The sequence below is a fragment of the Mastigoproctus giganteus genome, chromosome 12 (assembly GCF_048544385.1).
Source record: "Mastigoproctus giganteus isolate SK-2022 chromosome 12, ASM4854438v1, whole genome shotgun sequence".
Lineage (NCBI taxonomy): Eukaryota > Metazoa > Arthropoda > Arachnida > Uropygi > Thelyphonidae > Mastigoproctus > Mastigoproctus giganteus.
This window is the reverse complement of record NC_143586.1, coordinates 13,197,019-13,217,060: the sequence shown is the minus strand read 5'-3', so window position 1 is coordinate 13,217,060 and position 20,042 is coordinate 13,197,019. Positions and strand designations below refer to the sequence as shown.

Sequence of the window (20,042 nt, the reverse complement as noted above, 5' to 3'; positions counted from 1 at the left end):
TTCTTTGCGAAAGATCTCCCTTAATCAGTCTTCGGTTTCCTAATGTCCTTTGTGACTTGATTACAAGCTAGATTATATCTACCATAAGCTTCTATGTCATCCGATAATTTATATACATCCCATGCATTTTTCTTCTCTGCCACGAGCTCATTTATTCATCTGACATTCATTTAGGTCTAAATGTTGAAGAATATTCCTTAGTTGACGAAAAGCCTAGTAGCCTCCTCGATTATTTCCTTGAAGACTTCTCAGTTGAGGGCAATTAGCATGTCTGAGACTTTGGCGAGCACTTTCCTGCTAGAGGGAATCGAAAGTTTCGTCGATGAAAATGGTAAGATGAAATATACTTAAAACTCCAAACTCGTATTTGGAGTTTGAAGTATACCGTGAGCTTTGCACGTAAGTCATCAGAGCCAGAATGCTGTAGCACATTTATGGGTGCACTTAAAACATAATTGAAAGTATAAAATACAAACGATAAATTCAATCATTAGAAGATCCCATTATAAAGATTACGTTCAAGTCACAGTGTCTACTCTGTGGTTCAGTTATTGCCAAGTTATCAAATTCCTGTAGTCCGGAAAATTCATGACGTCGGCTTTATATTCATGGAATATGTTATAGAAAGGTGAGTTTTGGTTTCAATTTTGTCTAGCGTAGATGAATTTGCCTATGGGGGGTATAGGCATTTGGTTTGTGTAATGTGCAGTTTGTTAAATTTATTTATATCTGTTAATTTACATATCCGGAAGTATAAAGTGTAATGTTCCCTTTACTCTTTCTACTTCCGGTGGAGTTTTTAACTTCATTGTAACATTTATTGTGACTGATAGTCAGCGCAATGGCCTTTGCATTTTATATCAATTTGTGGGCTCGATGGTGCAATGTACTCACGTTAAATATTTTCACTTATAACTCTTTAGAGACGACTTTTTCAAAATTTGCTTTAGAAGAAGGTTATTCCGAAAACCAGTGTTACAGGCAGAAAATTTGTAAAGTTTGACCAAGCAATGCTATCAAATGGTTAGGCATAGAAGACGTTTGAATTTATCATACATCTATGCCCGATTCTGTTAAAATTCTTAATTATTAGATGTGGAGAGGAAAGATGACGAATTCCGAATGTAAGATTCAAGATGGCGTTTGTAAAGTTGTGTAAAAACAAGGTTGTAAATAAGTTAATTTTGCAGTCTGCCACAAAATTCTCTGAGCAGTGCAAATAAACTGCTAGAACAGCTGAAGAGATAGGGGTTCTGTTAGTGGTGTACAGGAACTTAGCCAGCCGACAAACGTGATTATCCTGTTTTATAAGGTAGTGGTTAGGCCACATCTTGAATACTGCATGTAGGCTTGGAAACCTCATTTTAGGAAGGTATATATATGGAAATGGTGCAGAGAAAGTGGTGATATTACTTTGGGAGGGGCAAATGAGTATTCTTACCAAAACAGCCTTGAATTCTGCAAATTATACATCTGAAAATTAGGCATCTGTGTGGTGACCTAATTGAAAATTTACCTAAAAGAATAGTTGCAAAACAAGATGTGTAAAAATTTGCCTTCAGCCAGAAAGCTATTAATTATTGAATTAATAATTAGCCATAAAGCCATAATTATTAATTATGGAAGTGAGTAGTAGGAATAAGTTTTGACATATCATTAGAAGGGATCCTTTCATCTTCTTTTTTTTTTTTTTTTTTTTTTGGTTAGTGTGCTGGCTTGTCCTTGCATCATTTTGCCAATTGTAGTACTACTACATGAATCAAAAAGAAATTTAGCAACATAGATAATTTGGGAGTCTTTTTATGAATATTAGCTTTATGAATGATAGTATGGTCTAATGAAACATTAAAGTTGACATCATTGTTTTATATGAAATTTGTTCCAATTTTGAAGATTTGACAGATTAAAATGATTGCTGATTCAACTGAATTTGAAGAAGGCATGATTTTTGTATCGTATACATATGTGATCACTAACGGTTTAAGAATGAAATATGTGTGCTACCCTGTGAAATATCAACAGAAACTTCCATGTTTTTATTGAAACCATTGAAAGATACAGTTAAGGTTCTAGTATTACAGAAATAAATAAATAAAAAAGGTTAAGTCCAGATTATTGAAAAAAAAAAAAGAAAAAGAAAAGTTAAAGTATTTAAAAGAGATAGTGTGAATGAGAATACTGCCTCAAAGGCAAAGTTAACATTGGTACATATAATATCTCTCAGACATTTCTTGTTAATTGCTTTTAGAATTAGGAAATTGGTTTAAAGAAATATGGAGTAGATCACACAGGAATTCCATAGTTCATGAGATATACGAATTGAAAAAAATAAAAAAATTTTGAAAGTATATATTGGTATTGGCAACATGATGTAAGTAATCAAAGCTTATACAGCACCAGACAAAAAAAACACAAACTTAATTGTCTGTCCCTGTTTAAATTTATTCAAATGCCTCACCTCCACAACACCAAGAGTTTATTCCAATAATTGATTATGCTTTCACTGAATGCAAATGGCCCCACATCTATTATACAACAAAACTATTCCAATTAAAAAAATATATATATTAAATACTTTTCTTTGATTCAACACCGAAAATTCAATGAATCTGTTATGCAAATAGGAAAAATACAAGTTCAAATTAAGTCCATTCTTGATAATGCGCATATTGAAAAATAATTTTAGCTTCAGCCAGTTAATCTATTATTAAAGCACTCATTCTTTGCATTTTATGGCAGTATCTGGACTTTGTTTCATGGTAGAGATAAGCTTGTCATTATGCTCATTGTCAGACAACATAACAAGGTAGATAATATTCAGACTTCCCTAATGAAACATATCTAAACTACTTGTATAAAATTCTAAATAGGGCGTTTTATTTTCAAAAACTAATTTAAAAAATTTTTTTAATGTAAATAAATTTTCCACAGTGCTGTTTAAGGTTTCTTCATTAGCATTAGTAGAGGCATTTGATGCAAGAAAGCAAGTTTATGAAGCATCAGCCAAAAAAAAAAAGAAAAAAACACTCCCATTTCACCCCTCCGGAAGTCTGTTCCACCAACCAACCACCTGCTGGCTGAAGGCAAACTTCCACACATCTATCCTACATCTGTCTTTCCTCAATTTGAATTTATGCCCTCTCAGATGATTATTCTGAGTAAGAGGAAAAATTCCATCAGCATTGAGCATGCTGAAACCATTCAAGGCTTTATACACCTCAATCTGATCACCTCGCAGGTGCCTAGTCTCCAGACACTGTAATTTGTAAAATTTAAGCCTTTCTTCATAAGAGCAACCCTTTGTTCCATTCGCTAATCTTGTTGCCCTTCTCTGCACTCGTTCCAGCAGCACTACATCCTTCTTAAAGTGAGGCCTCCAGACCTGTATACAGTACTCAAGGTGTGGCCTGACCATTGCCTTATAAAAGGGAATAATCACCTCCTTATCCCTGCTAGAAAAATTCCTGTATATCATTGACAAGACACTATGAGCTACTCTTGAGATCTGCACTGCTCAGAAAACTTCATATCTGCCACAGAGTTGATACGTCACTCTGAGGTTGCTGCTTCCCATATGGAGTACTTTATATTTGTCAATGTTAAAAACTTTATTTGCCACTTCTCAGCCCATCTGCTCAACTTTTCTAGATCTTGTTGCAGCAGCGTACTGTCATTAGTGTCCTTAACAACCCTGCCAACTTCCGTATCATCTGCAAACTTGGACATTAAGCTTGATATACCATCATCAATATCATTTATAAATACTGAAAACAACATTGGACCCAATACTGAACCCTGAGGGACTCCACTGATAAAATTAGTCCACAAAGAGCAGTGTCCATTGATTACCACTCTGTCTTCTCCCACTGAAACATCCGTTTATCCATAGCAGCAGTTTGCCTCCAATGCCACACTGCTCTAAATTGTGGAGCAGTCTTCCATGTGCAACGGTATCAAAAGCCTTTCTAAGATCCAAATATATGATATCAAAGTTATTCCCTGCATCCAGTTCCTTTGTGACCACATCATAGTATCCAATCAAATTGGTCAGGCAAGACTTTCCCTTAACAAAACCATGCTGTGTCCGAACTATAACTGAAGTCTTGTCTAGATGATCCTGCAGTGCTTTTTTAGCCAGTGCCTCCATTAATTTTCCTGGAACAGAAGTTAAACTAACAGGTCTATAAATAGTTGCCCTTTGATCCTCCTTTGTGAATTGGGATCACAATTGCACATCTCCAGTCTGTGGGTACCTCCCTTGAGTCCAAAGAAGCTCTCATAATTATGGCTAAGGGTTTGCTTAATTCCTTTGCTGCCTCCTTTAATATAACTGGATAGATCCTATCCACCCTGGGTGCCTTTTTTATGTTTATCTTCAATAATTTCTCCTCCACTTTTCTCTTAGTTATTACATAATCATCCAGCTCACTTCTGGAGTTTAACTCACCTCTGGCATTCTCCTCCGTGAATAACTCCTCATGGATGAATGTAGATGCAAAATACTCATTTAGTTTGTTAGCCACCTGAGCAGGATCATCAACAGTTGAACCATCAATATCCAGTGGACCAATCAGATTCACTCCTTTCCTTCTAGAGTTTACATAGGTAAAAAACTCTTTGTTGTTTTTCTTTGCATCCTTTGCCAAGGATTTCTCAAAATCTGCCTTTGCCTGCCTACTCTCCTTTGTGACTTGGTTACAGACCAGCGTATATCTATCTTAGGCTTCCATGTCACCCATTAATTTATATGTATCCCATGCATTTTTCTTCTCTGCCACATATGTCATTAGGCGCCTCCATAGCCAGATGGGAAGGAGCAGCAGTGCGTAGCACACGCTTCTTGATTAGACCGGGGTTCGAGCCCATCACCACCAAATACGGAGGATGCAGAAAGGTCAGGGAATGACCACCTCATATCCTGGAGCAATATGGCCTTAGTTGCTAATGCTCCGAAAAACCAAATAACTAACTAACTAACATGTCTCATTAGTCCATCTGACATCCATTTAAGGCTAAACCTTGAACAATATTTCTTAGTTGGTATGTAAAGCCTAGTAGCTTCCAAGATAAATTCTTTGAATGCTTACCATTTTGAATTTGCTGTTGGTAACATCTGTTGGTCCCACTGTGTAGAATTTAAATACTGTCTCAGACCATTGTGGTCGCCGTTATGAAAGCAAAAACCCTTCCCTTTACCCATGATGCTAGTTAAGTCTTTGAGTAAATTCCACTTCAGCACACTGTGATCACTGCCACCTAGTGGTTCATTTATCTGCAGATTCTTAATGAATGAAGAATCACTACAGATAATCAGATCAAGAGTATTACCCCCCACTAGTTGCCTCCCGAACATACTGATGTAGAAAACAATCATCCAGTAAATCCCCAAAAGCCTTGCTAGTGTGTGAGTGACCAACCCACAAATGTCCAGTCAATAGGTGATCTGATAGAGGTGTATAAAGCCTTGAATGGTTTGAGCATGCTCAATCCCGATGGGATTCTTCCTCATGCTCAGAATGACTGAGAGACCATAAATTCAGATTGAGGAAAGACAGATGTAGGATAGATGTGTGCGGAAATTTGCCTTTAGCCAGCGGGTAGTTGGTTGCCCTTGTTGTGGAAGTTGATAGCCTAAATAAATTTAAGGCTTAGCTGGACAGGTATTTCGAACGAATGGAGGGGTGAAATGGAAGTGTTTTTTTTTTGGTAGATGTTGCATAAGCTTGCTTTCTTGCATCATATGCCTATGCTAATCTGAGAAATTAAAATCTTGCATTATAAGACTCTCTGATTTACTGGCCCACTCTATTTCCCTGTACAGTTTCTTATTATACTCATCAGAGTCATTAGGCCTATAACACACTCCTACTCTCAATTTTGATCTCCCAATGCTTATGTCACACCAAATTGACTCGACACTGTACTGTCCAGCGATGTTGACTGGCCTCACTTTCTTGGATTTTGTGTGTTTCTTAACTAATAGTGTAACCCCTCTTCCCTTCCTATCTTGTCTATCCTTCCTGTACACTTTGTACTCCCCAAATTCTAGTTCTGCATTTCTTATATCTGTGTGACACTATGTCTCTGATATCCCAACAATATCTGCCTTTGATGCTCTGAGCAATACCTCAAATTCATCAAATGTATTTACCAAATATATCTGGGGTTGTTCCAAACTCCTAGCATTGGTGTAGATGCAAGTATACATGCACCTGTTCCTATTCTTAGCTACCCTAACACACCCATGTGTTTACTTGTACCACAATGACTCCCAGCAGTCTCTGAAATACCTAGCATCTTGTTTTCCAGGCTGCTGCTCATTCCAATAGAAGCAGTGCAAGAATCACTTTCACCTCTGCCAGTGGCTACTGTTAATCTATTAGTCTTTGTATCCCCCCAAGCTGGCAGTTTCCCAACCCACCTAACACTGCCTCGATAGTATCAGCAAATATTCTTGCACCCTTTCTCTTTAAGTGTATCACATTCTTGTAGAAGCAGTTTCTCCTGTTAACAAGTACAGACCAGGCTGAAAAAAATTCTACCCCTTGAGCCTTGCACAGTCTTTCCAGGGCCGAATTGGTTGACGAGGCTCTCATCCTATATTCACTCCTATTGTGTCTGGGCAGAATTGCAGACACTTTCAAATACAACCCTAATTCACGGCTTTTTTTTCAACAGCAACCTGTACTTGTTAAGTAATTCTTCCGGTCTCCTACTCTTAATATCATTAGTGCTAACATGTACAACAGTATCATCCTTTGAACCCTTAAAAGATGATATCTGCTGTACAACGTCATCAACCTTTGCCCCTGGCAGACATACCCTGGTCCTGTTCCACTTATCTTTTTTACACAGCATGTACCCTGTTTCTCTGAAGTCACCAACAACTACTAGTTCCTGTGGGACGAGTGCATTCTGCCTTAGGGGTTGCCGCTGTGTTGTGTGATGATCAAGTGCAAGCTCTGGCGTTGATGTGGGCAGCTGAGAACTTGATGGGCCCCTCAATTTAGATCCTTCGAGGGCATCCACCCTGTCCTTCAAGCTCTCATATAGGCACTTAACAACGCTAAGTTGTTGCCTCATTTCCTCACACTTTATGACCTTATAATAGTGCTAATTCGATTTGTGAGGGATGATCTCTCTCTTTAAAATATCCATGCACTGATTGCCTTTTTTGCCTTTAGCCAGTGGGTAGTTGGTTGGTGGAACAGACTTCCATCCCTTGTTGTGGAAGTTGATAGCCTAAATAAATTTAAAGCTCAGCTGACAGTTATTTTGAACGAATGGAGGGGTGAAATGGGAGTAGTATTTTATTTTATTTTTTTTTTTTTGGCTGATGCTTCATAAGCATGCTTTCTTGCATCATATGCCTCTGCTAATGCTTATGGCTCCACTCCTATCAAGATGACCTTGCCTTACTTTAACTCTAGTTGTCTTCAGTTTTGTGTTTAATTTTAAATTTCTTGCATGCCAATTTTTAATGTTATAAATGGAGAACTCTTTTCCCTATTTAACCATGTGCATGTGTGAGACCTCAATAAAGATGAGAATACCTATAAAATTCACTTGTAAAACCAGTAATTCATCTGTAAATTAACCTGTAAAAACTAGGCACTGGTGTGTATCTGGTTTTATGGGTTGATATAAAGTCTGTTACCACTTTTAGCTCGTCTCCTTAATTTATCTAGACTTTCTTGAAGTACATACCCTGAATACTGTCATTAACCACTGTGCTTACCTTTGTGTTATCAGTAAACTGACATCAAACTTGAAATGCCTACATCAATATCATTAATAAATATTTTTAAAAATAAGGGCCCAACAAAGACCCCTGTGAAAACCTATTCAGCACATTAGTCTGTAAAGCTGTGGCCATTTATAACTACTCTGTTTCCACTTAACCATGATTTTATAAAATATTGTACATGTGGTAACAGAGATTTACTGAAATCAAAATATATCAAAATTATTCTTTGCATCCAGTTGCTCTGTGAAAATTTTATAGATTGGTGGGGCATGCCTTGTGGCTCCACTCCTATCAAGGTGATCATGCCTTACTTTACCTATTGAGTCTGTTATTTTTCCTGGTAAAGAGATTAAACTTACCGGTTTCTAGTTATCCACTTCACCCTTTGTACTGCCCTGTGATTAGAAGATATGTCTTCCAATTATGCAATATGAGTGATGGCTTTTAAGGTAATGTTGGGACATCATGGTGAGATCCAATATTCCATACATTTTGAGGGGTGGGAATACAACTCTAAAACAGTGTTTGTAGGCTCAAAGCTACATAGTCCACTGTAGTGAATCTGTTGGTAACTCTAAGAGGTATCCAGAGCAGCTGGTGTATAATCTTATTGCTTTAGATTCCCTCCAGTCACTAGCTCTGTAAGCTAGTGGCTGGAGGGAGTCCAAGTAGTGTATCTGTGGGGGGGGGACATTATCGAGGCCGTGTTATATCAAGCAGCTGGGTATGTTATTATTATTAGCCATATGGTGTGAGGAAGCCTTATGGTACACCAGCCAAAAATAATTTCTGAGTTACACCGAGAGAGAGAGTCAGAAGTAGGAGGGAATCACCAAGAAAGAGAAGAACGATGATATCCAGTTCAGGACCCTGGGTATTCCAAGCCCATAATCACCAGATGTGAGCCCCTGGGGGTATTCTTGTTGTTGTGTGTACATCATATCCAAAAATTTCATTAATTCATACAAATGTTTGCTCCCCCCACTTTACTTCTTTATCTACTGAATGGATCATGAATAGTCATAGAACAAACTTATCTACCCAAAAAATTCCTCATTCGTATCACAAATACACCAATGAGCCAAATCATCATGACCACCTACCTAATATGATGTTGGTCCTCCACGTGCAGCCAAAACAGCTCATACCCGGCGAGGCATGGATGCTACGAGATTTCTAAATGTGTCTTGTGGTATCTGGTACCAACACATAACCAGCAGATCCTTTAACTCCTGTAAGCTCCATGGTTGAGACGCTGCAGATCAGGCTGTTCCAATGATATGATAGTAGATGACTCCTGTCTTCTAACTTCTCCACCAACTAGTGTTCTCCAAAGTTCATTTCTTTCTCTCACTCTTTTCCTCTTGTATATGAATGACCTTCTTGCACTGAATGGAAATCCTGCTCATAGTTTTGCTGATGATAGCACTCTACATCCCAGTTTTCCAGCTTGTTATGCACAAATAGAGTTAAATTCTGAAATATTCTCTACCAATTCCTTAAATGTTGGACATCAGAATTTAAGGAACTGGATTGATTCCAATACTGAATTATTAGTATTGGAATCAATCTTTCCAACATTCAGTCTATTTCTCTCAAGAAAAAAAGGATACTGCTCCTATGCTCATTTTCCATGACACTTAGATGTCTTGACAAGATCACATATCTCTTTTAGGGAATATCCTGACTTGTAATCTATTTTTTGTTATGAACATATCACAAATATTGTTTCCTCTGAATCATAAAAATTTTATTTTTGTTTTTACTCTAAAATCTTAAATCTGCTATACCTTAGAATATTGTTTTCCATATTGGGATGGCACCCCCAAAACCTGTCTTAAGCTTTTAAACTCCATTACAAAATCACTTTTTTTTCTGTTCATTTTCTTTTCTGTAAATACTTCTATGGGTAGTGTTCTTTTGAATTGGCATCTGTCATAGATGCCAATAGATAGAATTACATTGAATGGGGATAATTCTTATTATCCCCATCCAATTACATTGAATGGGGTTAATAATAAACTACAGATAGAATTACATTGAATGGGGATCCATCCAAATAGCTGATAAGCTTCATAATTTCCCAAATATTAGTCAGTGTGCATACTTTTTTTTATCACTTTTAATATATAGAATGTTTGTGAACCGAGGTTTCCAAACAAAAACAGTGAAACATTTTATATGTTGACATTAGGTAATGTGTTATTTCAATGAATACATTGCTTAATTTTATTTCTTTCCAGAAGCTTTTTTAAAGTGGAAAATGACTGCATTAAATGATTTTACTAGACTACTGTTGACACGTTCTCAGCATACATCATTATGGTTGCTTCTGAAGAGAAACTTGAGTCGCAGAATATGTATTGTTGGGAGTGGACCTGCTGGATTTTACACAGCTCACAAATTACTTAAGGTATGTTTGCATACATTTAGAGTATCCAGCTTGGCTTAATTATGTGACACTTTTTTCCTTCATAAATTGAATAATTTAATGTAACAGGTATTAAGCAAATGAAGTTTAATATAAGACTATTAATTACAAAATAAGCAGTGGGGAAAGAGGGTTGTTGTTATTTGGTTTTTAGGAGCATTAGCAACTAAGGCCATATTGCTCCGGGGATATGCGGGGATATGCTTGTTCTTCTGCATCCTCTGTATTTGGTGGTCACGGGCTCGAACCTCTGTCTAATCAAGAAGCATATGCTACGCACTGCTGTTCCTACCCACTTGGCTACGGAGGTGCCAGGGAAAGAGGGTTAAGATAATGAGTAAGCATTGACAATGGGGAGGATCATCACATAGCAAATCATAAATGGGAAGCATTCAGAGAAGTATTCAGAGAAATAGGCTGGCTTGAAGCCAAATTGTTTGGCTTCAAGCCAGTCCACCCAACTGAAGATGCAATGCAGCAACTAATAAACACAGCAAATAACACATAGCCAGAAATACATACCAGCCATCTCTGTAGATTTGCCGGTTCCTTTTGACATCCTGTGGTGGTCAACCATTCTGAGGTGATTGTGCCAATTAATCTATACAATATTGTCTGCAGCTATCTTGATAATAGAAATGTAAGTTCATGTCAGGTACCAAGAAACATGCAGACAAGTGAAAAAAGGTTGTCCACAGGGCTCTGTTCTGAGCCCATTCTTTTAGACTATAGTGCTTGATGAGCTCCTGAACACGGCTCTGGCCTCTGCAGATGCCTTTGCCTTTACAGATGACAGATAATCTTTTTATTACTGTGAGGGTGGACATCCGTGCTGAGCTAGAAAACTAAGCACACCTCACCATTCAAACACTACAACTGTGGACACTACTCCACATAAAAATCTCTCCAGAAAAAACTAAAACAGTTCTGCTGAAAGGCTCACTAAAAAGATCACCTTTCATAAAAATCTCAGGTACCTCTATCAAAATGGTCCAGGAATTAAAATACCTTGGTATTATTTTTGATAGCAAGCTTTCTTTCTATCCCCTTATTGACTATGTAGCTAAGAAAATTAGGAATTATACAGCCATGATCTTCGGGATCATTAGATCTGAGTGGGGGACTTAAAACACTTACTCTGATCTATAAAGTTGTTTTCATTCCAGCCATCTCTTATGGGACTGCAATTTCATATGACAGAACCACAATAGATATAATTAAAAGAAAACTAGAAAGTATACAAAGATCTATACATAAAAATTGACTACGAACAGCTAATATATATTAGTAGAGGTAAAAATTGTGTTAACCAATGTAATTTTTCTAATCCATCCTTAAATTTATTCAAACTTTCCACATCCACAACACTATATGGAAGTTTGTTCCAGTGATCAATTACAGTAGCTGAATTCACACATCTGTCCTTAAACCAATCTTTATCAATTTAAATTTGTTCCATTATGTGTTTGTCATCCAAGAATGAATAAGGACATCATCAGCTTCAGTTTACTCAATCCATTTAAAGCCTTAAACATCTCAATCAGATATTCTCACAGGTATCTAATTTCCAAATTTCTTAATTTCAACACCAAGAGGACCCTTTAGCACCCCACCTAACCTTTTTACTCTTCTCTACATCTGTTCCGACAGATCTACATTTTTCCTAAACTAGGGCTTCCAGACCTGTATGTAGTATTGAAAGCAGTATAACCATTGCATTATACAATAGGATAATCACCTCCTTGTCCTTGCTGCCAAATTCCACCATATCATTGACAGAATCTCACGAGCTGTCCTAATAGTCTGCTTGCATTGCTCATCTTATATTGGACTGTATAATTACCCCTAGTCTTTTCACTCTCCACTACCTTAAGTGTGGTACAGTACATCGATATTTTTTTCTGGGTTAACTGCAGCCCATATGAAGTGTTTCAGTGTTTTAATGTCAAACCTCAATTTTCACACTCAAGGCAGTGGAGTCTTGAGTGTCTATCAATTGAATGTACCAGCCTTTGTATCATTTGCAAATATAGACATTAAACTTGATATGCCTTCATAAATATTATTAATAAATATTGAAAACAATAAGGGGCCCAACACTAGTCCCTGAGGGACTTCACTAATAACAGTGTCCACTGAAAACCACTCTCTGTGCTCTGCCATTCAATCATCCCTTTATCCCTAGCAGTAACTTGCTCCTAATGCCACAATGTGCAGTGTTTTAATTTGTACAGCAGATTTTTATATGGAACATCATCAAAAACTTTACTGAAATCTGAATTTACGATGAAAAATATTATTTTCTGCCTCTGGTTCCTTTGTTATTGCATCTTAGTAGTAGCTAATCTGATTGGTCAGACAAGATCTCTCCTTAACAAATCCGTGCTGTCACTGCCATATAACTACATTCACATTAAAATGATAGTTCATTACTGGTTTAACTACTGACTCCATTAATTTCACTTTAACAGTAGTCACGCTAACAGGTTTGTAGGCGCCTCCGTAGCCAGGTGGGAAGGAGCAGCAGTGCTTAGACCGGGGTTCGAGCCCGTCACCACCAAATACGGATGTGGAAAGGTCAGGGAATGACCACCGCATATCCCGGAGCAATATGGCCTTAGTTGCTAATGCCCCTAAAAACCAAACAACAACAACAGGTCTGTAATTATTCATGCACCTTTTGAGACATTTGCTCATCTCCATTCAGTTTGGATCTTCCCCAAAGCAAGGATGCAGTCATAATGATGGCTAAGGTCTTGCTTACCCCTTTTACTGCATCTTTTAATATAATTGAATAAATTTCATCATCCCAGGTACCTTATTCACTTTTATCTGCAACAATTTCCTTTCCATTTTCCTCTCATCACAAAAATCATTTAGCACCAAGTTATAAGTTGGTATACTTCTGATATCTCATCTCTAAAAAATTCTGTAAATATAGATGCAAAATATTTATTCACTTTGTCAGAAACCTTAACAGGATCATCAATAGTTTGCCATTCATATCTAGTGGACTAATGTGGTTCATCCTTTTCCTTTTGGTGTTTACATAAGTAAAGAATTCTCTGCTACTTTACTTAGCACTCTTGCTAAGAAGTCTTACACAAAGACTTCTTGCAATCATAGCTTGCTTAACCCTCTTAGTGATTTGATTGCAGACTAGTTTATACTTACTCTAGTTTCTTTGTTCCCTGAAAATTTGTAATCAACCATTTCATTTTCTTCTCTGCCACCAATCTCACCTATTCATCTGACATACATTTAAATCTCAATCTCGAACAAATATCTTAGTTGGTATTAAAAGCTTGGAAGATTCTCTGATTATTTCCCTAAACATTTCCAGTTTAGAATTTGCAGTTGGTAACATCATAAATTTGTTCCCATAAAAAGAATTTAAAAACTTTAAATTAAAAGAATTTAAAAAAATTTAAGAATTGAAAATTTAAGACATTTATGAAAGCAAAGTTGCTTCTCATTTTCCTTGACAGTAGTTTTATCATTAAGTAATTTCCATATTAATACTCAGTGATTACTGCTGCTTAGTGGTTCCATTATCTGGAGTTTCTTAATGCATGAATTGCTACTGCTGATAATCAAATCAAGAGTATCACTTTCTTTTATTGCATCTCTAACATGATGCTTATAGGAAGTAAAAAATGAGGTAAACTGCAGCCATTATCAATCCACTGCAGGAGGGAAGCCTCCTTAGTGATTCAGGTTGAGGGAAAAGGACCATAATTTGCCACACTGGTCCAGTGCAGGTTGGCAGTTTGACCATATTTAGCAGTCATGACCATATTTTGCATTACCAGGGTACCTGCCTGCCCACTGATGATGAAGCCCACTAGCTTCAAAACGATCGTCTGGGTGGTGGTATCCGCTGAAAATAAATAACAGCAGTCTTCTCTACTAGAGAAGCAGGGGCTTGAACCTTGGACTACTTAAAGAGTGTGTGCTACTGTACTCTCCCTCCTGACATTCAATAAAAGCAGAAAAGTTCTGCTACCATGTGAGTGATCAGAAGTTCCAGTCAACATCTAGAAAGCTAAAATTCCTATTATAAGACATTCTGAATATACTGCTCATCTCTTTTTTTTGTCTGAGAAATCCCTTTTTTTGAGTGAACTTGGATAATAAATCCACAATCCTCTGCTTGCTCACAATGAGCTTTTTTCCTTTTCACTGGTTTTGTATTTTGAATTTATTATGGTACATTGTGACATACCAGAATAATTTTTGTGCTCCCTGTGGGTTCTGATAATTAGGGAGATTAGTGAGATAATCTGTGGTAATTAGGTGCCTCCGTAGCCAGGTGGGCAGGAGCAGCAGTGTGTAGCACACACTTCTTGATTAGACCGGGGTTCGAGCCCGTGATCCACCAAATACGGAGGAGGCAGAAAGGTCAGGGAATGATCACTGCATATCCCCGGAGCAATATGGCCTTAGTTGCTAATGCTCCTAAAAACCAAATAACGACAATGTGGTAAAAATTAGTTCTCAAAATTAGTAAGAGAGTTGAGTTGAAATTTTTGTTGTATTTGGTTTTGTTGTTTAATGGAATAGGGCCAAGGAGGGAAAAATGTGGATTCAGGGTTTTTGAACTATATTAACAGTATTTTAATATGAATTAAAAAACATCCAAAATCAGAACTGTCTAGAACAGAATAATTCAGTTTTTAAGTTTCTATGAAAAATGTTTTTAAAAAGCATTTTTTCATAGAAACAGATTTCTGCAAAAGGATTCCAGAGGTTCTGCAGCTAATTTTTGCTTTTTAAATATGTTTTGATATTAGTAAATTGACATTCCATAGCTGTTATATGTGGTTCTTTATACCTTGTTTCAATAGCTCAAAAATTCTCTTAGCAATCAGGTCAGTTACTTAATGTGTGTTTTTTTTTTTTTGTTTTTGTTAACCCCCAGAATTCCAAAACACAGGTTGATATATATGATAAGTTCCCTGTCCCATTTGGATTAGTCAGATATGGAGTGGCCCCTGATCATCCAGATGTTAAGGTAAGTTTTTGAAGCTTAATCAAAGAACATTTATATTTTAATATAAAATTTAAGCACACTTTTGTTAATATAGTCTATATAACTCATGAAGTAGAATAGCAATACAGATAGTATTTTCTTAATATACAGGTTAAATTTTTAAAGAAATTTACCACATTGGTTAGGTATATAGTGATTTCTACAAAGGAAAATATTCCCATACAGGTCTAAAAATGCTCTTGGAATTATTGATAATTTATTTATAAAAATACAAAAAAGCTTTATATTATATAAATAATATATAAAGATACTAATAAAAATAGAGTAGTACTTGCTGTTAACGACTATGAAGATATTTGAATTTTATTTGTTAATTGCAAAGTTACTATATGTGAAATCATGTGTATTGCTTAAAAATGAGCAGTTACTGGATTTATGCCATCAGAAGTGAAAAATGCTGTCAACCTACTTTAGACACAATTTATTCATTTTGTACACCAAAAACAGAAAAACTTAAAAAGTTTAAATGTCTATATTCCCTAAATATTTCCAGTTTAGAATTTGCAGTTGGTAACATCATAAATTTGTTCCTGTAAAAAGAATTTAAAAACTTTAAATTAAAAGAATTTAAAAAATTTAAGAATTGAAATTTTAAGACATTTACAAAAGCAAAGTTGCTTCTTCTTATTCTCAACAGTAGTTTTATCATTAAATAATTTCCGTATTAATACTCAGTGATTACTGCTGCTTAGTGGTTCCATTATCTGGAGTTTCTTAATGCATGAATTGCTATTGTTGATAATCAAATCAAGAGTATCACTTTCTTTTATTACAAATATGAATTTTAGTACTGCGAAATGTACACAAATATGAATTTTAGTACTTCAGTTTTGTATTTGCTTTCAGTCTGCTTCATTAATATTTTTAATTTTTAAGAGTATAGCTATAAAAAAATTCTTTACAGTTCTGTGTTTCTGTAAAAAGTGGACTATGCACCCGATCCTTTGTGAATTTTCCATAAAGTATTGATTTTCTTTTGATTTCACCTGCTTCTCTATTCTGAGATTTGGCGATAAGGCAATTGGGAAATAATTTTTTTTTTTTTTTTTAGATGACAGGGCTGTTGTTACTAAACATCTTATTTTTATTTGTTCTTATTATCTAATATAATGTCAAAATAAAAAGTACAAATATAAATTATCAACTGTTTCTTGCCTTTTATCATAGAAAAAGCTAAATGCTGTATAAAATACACTGTGCACCACCCTTGGGTTTTTTTGGGCATGTCCTCAATAGACTTAAAACATCTTTAAAAGTGAGCACCACTCTAAATTCTGTGTTTTGTTTTGGTTTTGCCCATAGTAGTAGTGGAGGCATGTTATGCAAGAAAGCAAGCGTATGAGCTTATGTAGCATAAGCCCCCCCCCCCCAAAAAAAACCAATTTCACACATCCATTCCCTCTAAAAATTTGTCCAGTTCCTCCTTGAATTTATTTAAGCTGTCAGCTTCTACAACGACCTATGGAAGTTTGTTCCGGCAATTAACCACCTGCTGGCTAAAGGCAAATTTCGGCACATCTGTTCTACAACTGTCTTTCCCCAATTTGAATTTATGCCCCCCTCTAGTTCGTAATCTGAGCAAGCGGAAGAATCCCATCAGAATTCAGCACTCAACCCATTCAAGGCCTTATACACCTTAATCAGATCACCTCGCAGGTGCCTAGTCTCCAGCCGCTGCAATTTGCAGAACTTAAGCCTAAAAAAAAAATAAAATTTTCTGTTTATACTCTGGCACGACAACCAAGTCAGTAGAGTTTACAATAAATCGTCAATACAAATATTTATCGTATTTAGTAGTAGTCACGGGCTTGAAGCCCGGTCCACTCAAGGAACGCGTGCTATGCACTCTCGCTCCTGACCACTGGGCTACGTCAGGCCTGTCTTGGTAAGAGGACCCCTTCATTCCCCTCACTAATCTTGTTGCCCTTCTCTGTACATGCTCAAGCAACTCTACATTCTTCCTAATATGAGGTGTAAAGAATTTTTTTATAAATATATTTTTAAAATTTAAAAGATTGATGAATCAGACTGAAAGTGAATACCAAACTGAAGAACTTCTAAAATTGTACATATTGTGCCTTCTAGATATCTGATAGATCATTTGTACTAATATTGTATTTAACATACTAATTGTATTTAGTTTTAATTTTAACATGGCAGCTGGAATCGAGGTGAGAACCTCCCTGACTCCTTAGGAATAGGAAGTCTTTGAAATGTATTTTGAAAAGAGTCCAGAACCCACTGAGAAGTTCTGTTCTGTCAGAAGAGCATTGCATGAGGCTAGGACATGAGCAAAGGAGTAGTAAATTGATTTGAGAGAAATAAGACAAGACTCGGTCCTGTCTTATTGCTCTCAAAACAGACTTATATTCAAGAAGTTAAAGCTGTTTGTTCAGAACAAAGTTTCTCAAATTGGAATATAGATTGCACTATGCTGTCATCAGCAAAATATGGTAGGAGATCCAGTGAGTGGAAGAGGGTCATTAATCAATGAGAGGAAAAGATTGGGAGAAAGAACTGAATCTAAGGTTACATCAGCATTAGTGGAGAAGTTAGAAGGCAGAAGGCCATCTGACATTACTCACAGTGAGCAGTCAGAGAGAAAACTGGATACTAATTGCAAAAAACAGTCAGCAATTCATAATATAGGAGCTTGTTTAGAAGACCTATGCCAAACACAATCAAAAGCCCCAGAAATGTCAAGAACAACTGCTTGAATTTGACCAAATTTTTCCATTGACTTTTGTTCAAAGATGAGTAGTATAAGACAATATATCACTAGAAGAGGTACTGATAGAAATTGGTAAACATGATAAGATGGATCAAGATATTTTAAAAGTTGAAAGTTTATGTATTTCTCCATTACTTTAGAACAAGTAGAAGTAAATGCAATAGGGTGATAATTGTATGAGAGGGATTTGTCAACCTTTTTTAAGAGACAGGCTGGATATGAGAAAATTTCCAAGTAGAAGGAAAAACGCCAGTGGAATAAGAAAATGTAAAAAGGCATCACAGAAAGGAGCAAGTTCAGAGCACAGGTTTTGAGAACAAATGGAAAAATACCATCAGGACTTAGAACTTTCTTGGCAGCAAGTTGTTCAGAATTTTTCTAACAACCTTATGTTGTGGTTACAAAGAAACTGGATGCAAAAAAAATTTTGATATCATATACAAAATTTGTATTTGGATTTCAGGAAAGCTTTTGACACTGTTGTGCATGGAAGACTATTACAAATTGGAGCAGAATAATATTAAGGGTAAGTTGCTACAATGGATAAAAGGATGGTTGAGTGGGAGAAGACAGAGGGTGGTAATCAATGGGTGCTGTTCTTCATGGACTAATGTTATTAGTGGAGTTCCACAGGGTTCGGTGTTGGGTCCACTGTTGTTTTGTATATTTATCAATGATATTGATGAAGGTATATCAGGCTTAGTGTCGAAGTTTGCAGATGATACAAAGGTTGGCAGGGTAGTTAATGACAGTAATGGCAGTGTGCTACTGCAGTAGGATCTAGATAATTTGGGCAGATGGGCTAAGAAGTGGCAACTGAAGTTTAACCTTGACAAATGCAAAGTACTGCATATGGGTAGAAGTAACCCCAGAGAAACGTACCACCAACTGTGTGGTACTACACTTAAGGTGGTAGAAAATGAAAAAGACCTAGGAGTAATTGTGCAGTCAGATATGAAGTTTTCTGAGCAATGCAGACTGAGCAATTCTGAGCAATGCAAATTCCAAAAACCCCATGACCTGCCAGGGCAGGTCATGGGAGTTTTTGGAATTTTGCTAGCAGGGAAAAGGAGGTGATTGTCCCTCTGAATAAAGCAATGGTCAAGCCATGCCTTGAGTATTGCGTACAGGTCTGGAGGCCTCATTTTAGGAAGGATATAGATTTGCTTGAGCGTGTACAGAGAAGGTCAACAAGATTGGTGAGGGGAATGAAGGGATCCTCTTACCAAGAGAGGCTTAAGTTCTGCAAATTGTAATGGCTGGAGACTAAGCACCTGCACGGTGATCTGATTGAGGTGTATAAGGCCTTGAATGGGTTGAGCACGCTGAATTCTGATGGGATCCTTCCACTTATTCAGATTATGAACCTAAGGGGGCATAAATTCAAATTAAGAAAAGACAGATGTAGAATAGACGTGCAGAAATTTGCCTTTAGCCAGTGGGTGGTTAATTGCTGGAACAAACTTCCATCTGTCGTTGTGGAAGTTGATAGGTTAAATAAATTTAAGGAGGAACTGGACAGGCATTTGGAGGGAATGGTGTGATTTTTTTTTTTTGGCTGATGCTGCATAAGCTCATACACCTGCTTTCTTGCATCACATGCTGCTGCTACTACCTTTTGTCAGAAGACCACAGGAGGCATTGGATGGAGAGTACTAGGTATTTAAGAAGGTTTATCAAGGTCATCAAATATAAGAGTTAGAAGAAAGGTAAGATGGTAGTAAGTTGGCTTTATCTTTAGCTGAGGATGCAATATAGCCGTGTATAAGGCCTTGAATGGGTTGAGCACGCTGAATTCTGATGGGATCCTTCCACTTATTCAGATTATGAACCTAAGGGGGCATAAATTCAAATTAAGAAAAGACAGATGTAGAATAGACGTGCAGAAATTTGCCTTTAGCCAGTGGGTGGTTAATTGCTGGAACAAACTTCCATCTGTCGTTGTGGAAGTTGATAGGTTAAATAAATTTAAGGAGGAACTGGACAGGCATTTGGAGGGAATGGTGTGATTTTTTTTTTTTTTTTGGCTGATGCTGCATAAGCTCATACACCTGCTTTCTTGCATCACATGCTGCTGCTA

The 20,042-nt window shown here is 36.7% G+C and overlaps 1 protein-coding gene across 1 annotated transcript in view; it reads left to right on the top strand.

Moving 5' to 3' along the window:
- Window positions 1-975: 975 nt before the first annotated feature.
- dare (NADPH:adrenodoxin oxidoreductase, mitochondrial) overlaps window positions 976-20,042 on the top strand; it is a 91,587-nt gene continuing 72,520 nt past the window's right edge. The window contains exons 1-3 of the mRNA XM_090386621.1: window positions 976-1,124; window positions 9,991-10,160; window positions 15,100-15,192. Coding sequence (XP_090242747.1) covers window positions 10,011-10,160; window positions 15,100-15,192 — 243 coding nt within the window. The 5' untranslated portion in view covers window positions 976-1,124; window positions 9,991-10,010. The remainder of the gene's footprint in view (window positions 1,125-9,990; window positions 10,161-15,099; window positions 15,193-20,042) is intronic.